This window comes from Coregonus clupeaformis, chromosome 38, assembly GCF_020615455.1.
Source record: "Coregonus clupeaformis isolate EN_2021a chromosome 38, ASM2061545v1, whole genome shotgun sequence".
In the NCBI taxonomy this organism is placed as follows: Eukaryota; Metazoa; Chordata; class Actinopteri; order Salmoniformes; family Salmonidae; genus Coregonus; species Coregonus clupeaformis.
In genome coordinates, this window is record NC_059229.1 from 322,026 (window position 1) to 332,500 (window position 10,475).

The 10,475-nt window shown below is 41.8% G+C and overlaps 1 protein-coding gene across 1 annotated transcript in view; it reads right to left on the minus strand.

Moving 5' to 3' along the window:
- Positions 1–10,475, minus strand: part of cacna1ab (calcium channel, voltage-dependent, P/Q type, alpha 1A subunit, b) — a 149,084-nt gene that overhangs the window by 61,515 nt on the left and 77,094 nt on the right. Inside the window, exons 19-20 of the mRNA XM_045211660.1 lie at positions 6,210–6,263; positions 4,848–5,004 (exon numbers count right to left, since the gene is read on the minus strand). Coding sequence (XP_045067595.1) covers positions 4,848–5,004; positions 6,210–6,263 — 211 coding nt within the window. The remainder of the gene's footprint in view (positions 1–4,847; positions 5,005–6,209; positions 6,264–10,475) is intronic.

Below are 10,475 nucleotides of genomic sequence, written 5' to 3' on the forward strand. Positions count from 1 at the left end.
CTCCTGATGATTGCAAACTCCATTGGAGTACATTATATTGCAGTTTATCAGTCTCAATTCAGTACTGATAGATTACATTATTGATTGCTCTGGATATTTAGGCCCAGGTTGCTATTAAGCACTTGGTGATGTAATTGCAAAAAGCGCTATATAGAAGTAAATGTTGATGCATTCTCCACTTTAGCACACAGTCCCAAGCCATATAAAATATATACAAAATAAAATATATGTCATATATTTTTTCGACAAAATATATGACCTGACCAGGGAAAACACACGTCCCCAGCATCAATAAGTCATGGATCATATATACCAGGATTGGACTGTATATACATATACAGTGGGGAGAACAAGTATTTGATACACTGCTGATTTTGCAGGTTTTCCTACTTACAAAGCATGCAGAGGTCTGTAATTTTTATCATAGGTACACTTCAACTGTGAGAGACGGAATCTAAAACAAAAATCCAGAAAATCACATTGCATGATTTTTAAGTAATTAATTTGCATTTTATTGCATGACATAAGTATTTGATACATCAGAAAAGCAGAACATAATATTTGGTACAGAAACCTTTGTTTACAATTTTAGAGATCACACATTTCCTGTAGGTCTTGACCAGGTTTGCACACACTGCAGCGGGGATTTTGGCCCACTCCTCCATACAGACCCTCTCCAGATCCTTCAGGTTTCGGGGCTGTCGCTGGGCAATACGGACTTTCAGCTCCCTCCAAAGATTTTCTATTGGGTTCAGGTCTGGAGAATGGCTAGGCCACTCCAGGACCTTGAGATGCTTCTTACGGAGCCACTCCTTAGTTGCCCTGGCTGTGTGTTTCGGGTCGTTGTCATGCTGAAAGACCCAGCCACGACCCACCTTCAATGCTCTTACTGAGGGAAGGAGGTTGTTGGCCAAGATCTCGCGATACATGGCCCCATCCATCCTCCCCTCAATACGGTGCAGTCGTCCTGTCCCCTTTGCAGAAAAGCATCCCCAAAGAATTATGTTCCCACCTCCATGCTTCACGGTTGGGATGGTGTTCTTGGGGTTGTACTCATCCTTCTTCTTCCTCCAAACACGGCGAGTGGAGTTTAGACCAAAAAGCTCTATTTTTGTCTCATCAGACCACATGCCCTTCTCCCATTCCTCCTCTGGATCATCCAGATGGTCATTGGCAAACTTCAGACGGGCCTGGACATGCGCTGGCTTGAGCAGGGGGACCTTGCGTGCGCTGCAGGATTTTAATCCATGACGGCGTAGTGTGTTACTAATGGTTTTCCTTGAGACTGTGGTCCCAGCTCTCTTCAGGTCATTGACCAGGTCCTGCCATGTAGTTCTGGGCTGATCCCTCACCTTCCTCATGATCATTGATGCCCCACGAGGTGAGATCTTGCATGGAGCCCCAGACCGAGGGTGATTGACCGTCATCTTGAACTTCTTCCATTTTCTAATAATTGCGCCAACAGTTGTTGCCTTCTCACCAAGCTGCTTGCCTATTGTCCTGTAGCCCATCCCAGCCTTGTGCAGGTCTACAACTTTATCCCTGATGTCCTTACACAGCTCTCTGGTCTTGGCCATTGTGGAGAGGTTGGAGTCTGTTTGATTGAGTGTGTGGACAGGTGTCTTTTATACAGGTAACGAGTTCAAACAGGTGCAGTTAATACAGGTAATGAGTGGAGAACAGGAGGGCTTCTTAAAGAAAAACGAACAGGTCTGTGAGAGCCGGAATTCTTACTGGTTGGTAGGTGATCAAATACTTATGTCATGCAATAAAATGCAAATTAATTACTTAAAAATCATACAATGTGATTTTCTGGATTTTTGTTTTAGATTCCGTCTCTCACAGTTGAAGTGTACCTATGATAAAAATTACAGACCTCTACATGCTTTGTAAGTAGGAAAACCTGCAAAATCGGCAGTGTATCAAATACTTGTTCTCCCCACTGTATATATATATATATATATATATATATATGTCTATCAAAGGCTCTATGGGTAACATTTTACATTACAGTGTCGTTATTACTGTGTAATCATTCAGTACAGGAAAGTACATTGTAACAACAATTTTACACTACATTTACACTGTAGGATTACAGTTACTGTTGAAGTTACACTGTACTTACATGTACAGTACCAGTCAAAAGTTTGGACACACCTACTCATTCCAGGGTTTTTCTTTATTTGTACTATTTTCTACATTGTAGAATAATAGTGAAGACATCAAAACTAGGAAATAACACATACGGAATCATGTAGTAACCAAAAAAGTGTTAAACAAATCAAATAATATTTTATATTTGAGATTTCTCAAATAGCCACCCTTTGCCTTTATGACAGCTTTGTACACTCTTGGCATTCTCTCAACCAGCTTCATGAGGTAGTCACCTGGAATGCATTTCAATTAACAGGTGTGCCTTCTTAAAAGTTAATTTGTGGAATTTATTTCCTTCTTAATGCGTTTGAGCCAATCAGTTGTGTTGTGACAAGGTAGAGGTGGTATACAGAAGATAGCCCTCTTTGGTAAAAGACCAAGTCCTTATTATGTCAAGAACAGCTCAAATAAGCAAAGAGAAATGACAGTCCATCATTACTTTAAGACATGAAGGTCAATCAATATGGAACATTTCAAGAACTTTGAAAGTTTCTTCAAGTGCAGTCACAATACCATCAAGCGCTATGATGCTCTCATGAGGACTGCCACAGGAATGGAAGACCCAGAGTTACCTCTGCTGCAGAGGATAAGTTCATTAGACTCAGCCTCAGAAATTGCAGCCCAAATAAATGCTTCACAGAGTTCAAGTAACAGACACATCTCAACATCAACTGTTCAGAGGAGACTGTGTGAATCAGGCCTTCATGGTCGAATTGCTGCAAAGAAACCACTACTAAAGGACACCAATAAGAAGAAGACACCTGCTTGGGCCAAGAAACACGAGCAATGGACATTAGACCGGTGGAAATGTGTCCTTTGGTCTGGAGTCCAATTTTTGGTTCCAACCGCCGTATCTTTTTGAGACGCGGTGTGGGTGAGCGGATTATCTTCGCATGTGTAGTTCCCACCGTAAAGCATGGAGGAGGAGGTGTTATGGTGTGGGGGTGCTTTGCTGTCTGTGATTTATTCAAGGCACACTTAACCAGCATGGAGTGCTACGTCAGATGACCTGGCCTCCACAATACCCCGTCAGGAAAAGCAGCCAACAAGTGCTCAGCATATGTGGGAACTCCTTCAAGACTGTTGGAAAAGCATTCCAGGTGAAGCTGGTTGAGAGAATACCAAGAGTGTGCAAAGCTGTCATTAAGGCAAAGGGTGGCTATTCGACAAATCTCAAATATCAAATATATTTTGATTTGTTTAACACTTGTTTGGTTGTTACATGATTCCATATGCGTTATTTCATCGTTTTGATGTCTTCACTATTATTCTACAATGTAAAAATTGTAAAAATAAAGAAAACCCCTTGAATGAGTAGGTGTGTCCAAACTTTTGACTGGTAGTGTATAACTAGACAGTAATAAAGGACTGCGAGGTGTCCCCGTTTTACTGCCTCTCTCACCTCTCCCTCTCCCCTGACCTTCCAGTCCTCAGTGTCTCTCACCTCTCCCTCTCTCCCCTGACCTTCCAGTCCTCAGTGTCTCTCACCTCTCCCTCTCTCCCCTGACCTTCCAGTCCTCAGTGTCTCTCACCTCTCCCTCTCTCCCCTGACCTTCCAGTCCTCAGTGTCTCTCACCTCTCCCTCTCTCCCCTGACCTTCCAGTCCTCAGTGTCTCTCACCTCCCTCTCCCCTGACCTTCCAGTCCTCAGTGTCTCTCACCTCCCTCTCCCCTGACCTTCCAGTCCTCAGTGTCTCTCACCTCCCTCTCCCCTGACCTTCCAGTCCTCAGTGTCTCTCACCTCCCTCTCTCCCCTGACCTTCCAGTCCTCAGTGTCTCTCACCTCTCCCTCTCTCCCCTGACCTTCCAGTCCTCAGTGTCTCTCACCTCCCTCTCTCCCCTGACCTTCCAGTCCTCAGTGTCTCTCACCTCTCCCTCTCTCCCCTGACCTTCCAGTCCTCAGTGTCTCTCACCTCTCCCTCTCTCCCCTGACCTTCCAGTCCTCAGTGTCTCTCACCTCCCTCTCCCCTGACCTTCCAGTCCTCAGTGTCTCTCACCTCTCCCTCTCTCCCCTGACCTACCAGTCCTCAGTGTCTCTCACCTCCCTCTCCCCTGACCTTCCAGTCCTCAGTGTCTCTCACCTCCCTCTCCCCTGACCTTCCAGTCCTCAGTGTCTCTCACCTCCCTCTCCCCTGACCTTCCAGTCCTCAGTGTCTCTCACCTCCCTCTCCCCTGACCTTCCAGTCCTCAGTGTCTCTCACCTCCCTCTCCCCTGACTTTCCAGTCCTCAGTGTCTCTCACCTCCCTCTCCCCCTGACCTTCCAGTCCTCAGTGTCTCTCACCTTCCTCTCCCCTGACCTTCCAGTCCTCAGTGTCTCTCACCTCCCTCTCCCCTGACCTTCCAGTCCTCAGTGTCTCTCACCTCCCTCTCCCCTGACCTTCCAGTCCTCAGTGTCTCTCACCTCTCCCTCTCTCCCCTGACCTTCCAGTCCTCAGTGTCTCTCACCTCTCCCTCTCTCCCCTGACCTTCCAGTCCTCAGTGTCTCTCACCTCCCTCTCCCCTGACCTTCCAGTCCTCAGTGTCTCTCACCTCCCTCTCCCCTGACCTTCCAGTCCTCAGTGTCTCTCACCTCCCTCTCCCCTGACCTTCCAGTCCTCAGTGTCTCTCACCTCCCTCTCTCCCCTGACCTTCCAGTCCTCAGTGTCTCTCACCTCTCCCTCTCCCCTGACCTTCCAGTCCTCTGTATCTCTCACCTCTCCCTCCCCCTCTCCCCTGACCTTCCAGTCCTCCGTGTCCATTTCGTTGTACAGGGCCTCTCTGCTGGTCATCAGGTTCTGTCTCCTTATCTCACTGGTCCTCTGTTCCCACACTGATTTACCACCAGGCTTATTGTTCTTCTGCTGCTCCTTACTGTGGGGAGAGATAGGGGATGGAGAAAGAAAGAAAGAAAGAAGGGGGAAGTGTAGAAGAAAAGAAGATAAGGAGAGGAAGAGAGGGATAAGAGAAAGAGAAAGAGAGAAAGCGATCAGTTGTAAATGTTGCCAGAAGAGATAACTAGACGTTTTATCCCAGCCCACCCTAAGCGATGATGTCATAGACCCAACAGCAGATAGACAGCCAGTGAGAAAAGTCCCTGTAGCCCACATAGGAATACACTGCAGAGGTGGATGTGATGATGATGATTACGGATGATGATGATGATGATGGTGGTGAAGATGATTATGATGGAAGTGCCACAACATCGACAGATACCTCAAATGTAGGTATTTTTTACACATAAAATGTGTATTACAAGATTTTGTTGAATAAACATTTTTGTTAGTTGAATTTTTAAACCACATTCTTTTACCAACAATATATCAACAAAATCTCAAACAGTTTGTTTGAATGTATACAAACGATTCCCTTATTCCGAGACAAAGACAGGGAAGAAGACGACGTAGCCATGGACTTTGAGAGGGTGGGGGGTGAAATGTTTTACAGCCGCCAGCCCCTCTTCGACTGCACATCCCCCCCACCCCCCGGCCCCCTCCCAAATGACCCCTCCTGTACTTCCCCTCGAGTACCTCATTAACACCTCTTACCTCCAACGATTCTGATATTTCAGCCCATTCTAGAGGTGAATGAACTGGCAAATCCTCATAGAAAAGAATGGTCAGTTTTCAATTCAAATATGACATTTCAATTCATCCTTTTGAATCTACTGAATTGAAACTGGAATTGACCCCAATAACCCTTACTAACCCCAGCTAGCCAGCTTATCACACCTACTAACAAAATGACAGCCAGCCAGAGGTGAACAAACAAACATCAAAACAAGGATAAGGAATTAGGATTGGCAAATTCCCAAAACGTTCCCAAAGTTCCCAGGTTTTCCAGAAACCCCAATTGGAATATTCCAACAGGATTTTAAGATGTTTTTCCCCCGGATGTTTCTAGAATTGTACAACCCTAATCATGAAACACAGACAGAAATAACTACACTGACAAAAGAACGACACAAACAAAAAAAGAAACGAAAAACAACAACAGAAAAGGATGGATGGAGGAAAGGATAAAATAAAAACGTAAAAAATAAAAAAGTAAAGCGTAAAATGAGATAAACAAGTAAATACCAGTCGAGAACATTCTCTGTGGCATCGATACGCTCAGTTTTTGTTACTGTCACTCTGAAGAGGAGACAAGGAGGGAAGGGAGCGACACAACCAACATAAAAATAACGCAGCCACAACCTTCTTCCCACCACCTCCGCCGTAAACAACCTTTATACAACCTTCTCACAACATTTCCTTTTTTTTCTTCTTTCCACAACGTTGAGAAGAGTGAGTGTGCTCAGAGTGTTGTTAGTCTAATAAGAGATAGGGGTGTTAGGAATAGGGTTAGTAAGGTGAAGTGGATAAAAACAATGTCCTCCCACCACCTCTACTGTATACAACGTTTATACAACGTTCCCACAATGTTTAGAAGAGTGAAAGAGTGAGTAAGTCCTGGCTGTTAGTGTAAGAAGATGTGGCAAACCTTCTCACAACATTTACAGAACCTTCAGACAACCTTTAGACAACGTTTAGAAGAGTGAGTTAGTGTGTTAGTGTAGGGAGAGGGGGGTTGGAGGAGGGTTAGTTACAGGTAGGTGGCGTGTATAAAAACAACGCTGCTACAACCTTCCCACAATGTTAAAACAACCTTTAGACTAGGGTTGTCACGATACCAGTATCGCAAGAAAACAAAACATGAAGAGGACTGAAAACAGTCCTCATGTTGGAAACAAACAGCCTTATGGGGTCACCCTAAGTCACAGGTTTCCATTCCAAGCTATAGAACACTATATTTTACATACAGTAGGTTTCTTAAAAGACCAAAGAGTTCAGTCTGCTTTGTGTTTTCCTTTTTGCCATGGAAAATCAGGTATCGTAGTATCGCGATACGGGTACCGTGACAACATTTAGAAGACTTGTGTGTGTGTCAGTGTGAGAAAAAGGAAGAGGGAGAGTGTTTGGAGGAAGGTTAGTTGGTGGAGTAATGCCATGTGTTTGTGCCACTGTTTAAATCGCCACCACAAAGTCAAAGACATTAGTATCTGACGTATGGCACCTTGAATGTGTGTGTCTTTGGCTGCATTTACACTGGCAGCCTAATTCAGAAATGTTGCCCAATTATGGGCAAAAGAGCTGATCTGATTGGTCAAAAGATCAGAATTGGGCTGCCTGTGTAAATGCAGCCTGTAATATTGTGTAACATGATGTCTTGATAAACAGTATCTTCATACAGTATTGTTAATTTATAGCAGGGAAATGTACACACACTCTCTCCCCTCCTTCCATCCCCTACGTCCTCTAAGACATGACTAAACCTATTGTTCTCCTTGTAGAAAAACACTAGGAGAGGCACAGAGTACCGGGTAGGACTTTATATAAAGGGCTGGAGGGGCTTATGTAAAATCTGCTTCTCCTTGCAGAAACAGCAGACAATGGGGGACACACACACGCACACAATACACACACACAAAAGGGCACATCAAACATTTCAAAGGGCCACAGAATTTCAGTAGAAACTATTTCATTTTCCTGTCACTGTCTTTGATGATAAGAAGATGCCATCCTTCTAGATGTAGTCTATCTTTGCCCGCTCAGCGTAGCCACTTAGCCCGTTTCCATTGACTCAATGGAATTAGGGTGGAATTACGTTTTAGCGCACTCACTGTCAAATTTGATGATGCTTCGTACGTTTTTTTTAAAGGAGACCTTGCCACTCCTCGAAGCTCGAACTAGTATATTTAACCATGCCTCTTTCTCATAACTAGTATAGTGTATTTAACCTCCTCATAACTAGTATAGTGTATTTAACCTCCTCATAACTAGTATAGTGTATTTAACCTCCTTGTCATAACTAGTATAGTGTATTTAACCTCCTCATAACTAGTATAGTATATTTAACCTCCTCATAACTAGTATAGTGTATTTAACCTCCTCATAACTAGTATAGTGTATTTAACCTCCTCATAACTAGTATAGTGTATTTAACCTCCTTGTCATAACTAGTATAGTGTATTTAACCTCCTCATAACTAGTATAGTATATTTAACCTCCTCATAACTAGTATAGTGTATTTAACCTCCTCATAACTAGTATAGTGTATTTAACCTCCTCATAACTAGTATAGTGTATTTAACCTCCTCATAACTAGTATAGTGTATTTAACCTCCTTCTCATAACTACTGTAGTGTATTTAACCTCCTTGTCATAACTAGTATAGTGTATTTAACCTCCTCATAACTAGTATAGTGTATTTAACCTCCTCATAACTAGTATAGTGTATTTAACCTCCTCATAACTAGTATAGTGTATTTAACCTCCTTGTCATAACTAGTATATTGTATTTAACCTCCTCATAACTAGTATAGTGTATTTAACCTCCTCATAACTAGTATAGTGTATTTAACCTCCTCATAACTAGTATAGTGTATTTAACCTCCTCATAACTAGTATAGTGTATTTAACCTCCTCATAACTAGTATAGTGTATTTAACCTCCTTGTCATAACTAGTATATTGTATTTAACCTCCTCATAACTAGTATAGTGTATTTAACCTCCTCATAACTAGTATAGTGTATTTAACCTCCTCATAACTAGTATAGTGTATTTAACCTCCTCATAACTAGTATAGTGTATTTAACCTCCTTGTCATAACTAGTATAGTGTATTTAACCTCCTTGTCATAACTAGTATAGTGTATTTAACCTCCTCATAACTAGTATAGTGTATTTAACCTCCTCATAACTAGTATAGTGTATTTAACCTCCTCATAACTAGTATAGTGTATTTAACCTCCTCATAACTAGTATAGTGTATTTAACCTCCTTCTCATAACTACTGTAGTGTATTTAACCTCCTTGTCATAACTAGTATAGTGTATTTAACCTCCTCATAACTAGTATAGTGTATTTAACCTCCTCATAACTAGTATAGTGTATTTAACCTCCTCATAACTAGTATAGTGTATTTAACCTCCTTGTCATAACTAGTATATTGTATTTAACCTCCTCATAACTAGTATAGTGTATTTAACCTCCTCATAACTAGTATAGTGTATTTAACCTCCTCATAACTCGTATAGTGTATTTAACCTCCTCATAACTAGTATAGTGTATTTAACCTCCTTGTCATAACTAGTATAGTGTATTTAACCTCCTCATAACTAGTATAGTGTATTTAACCTCCTCATAACTAGTATAGTGTATTTAACCTCCTCATAACTAGTATAGTGTATTTAACCTCCTCATAACTAGTATAGTGTATTTAACCTCCTCATAACTAGTATAGTGTATTTAACCTCCTTCTCATAACTACTGTAGTGTATTTAACCTCCTTGTCATAACTAGTATAGTGTATTTAACCTCCTCATAACTAGTATAGTGTATTTAACCTCCTCATAACTAGTATAGTGTATTTAACCTCCTCATAACTATTATAGTGTATTTAACCTCCTTGTCATAACTAGTATAGTGTATTTAACCTCCTCATAACTAGTATAGTGTATTTAACCTCCTCATAACTAGTATAGTGTATTTAACCTCCTTCTCATAACTACTGTAGTGTATTTAACCTCCTCATAACTAGTATAGTGTATTTAACCTCCTCATAACTATTATAGTGTATTTAACCTCCTTGTCATAACTAGTATAGTGTATTTAACCTCCTCATAACTAGTATAGTGTATTTAACCTCCTCATAACTAGTATAGTGTATTTAACCTCCTCATAACTATTATAGTGTATTTAACCTCCTTGTCATAACTAGTATAGTGTATTTAACCTCCTCATAACTAGTATAGTGTATTTAACCTCCTTCTCATAACTAGTGTAGTGTATTTAACCTTGTACCTATTTTGATGATGACCGTGATTAAAGTTGAAGAAGTCTAGGTCAGTGGCTAAGGAGAATTAGGTTGAGTGGGAGATGGAGTGTGCGTCAGATTGAGTCTTGAAGTGTGTGTCGGTCGGGTTGAGTAGAGTGTTGGAGTGACATTAGACTGAGTACTGATGTGTGTGTGTGTACAGTAGCAACTGTTTCCAGTGTATCAGTGTATTCGCTTCCCATTAGTGACACAACTGAAATAACCACAGATCTAGTTACAGACAGATATATATAATATAGACAGACAGCCAGACAGCCAGACAGCCAGCCAGACAGACAGACAGACAGACAGACAGACAGACAGACAGACAGACAGATAGATAGACAGATAGACAGACAGACAGCCAGACAGATAGACAGATAGACAGATAGATAGATAGATAGATAGATAGATAGATAGATAGATAGATAGATAGATAGATAGATAGATAGATAGATAGATACAGACAGGCAGGCAGATAGATGTGT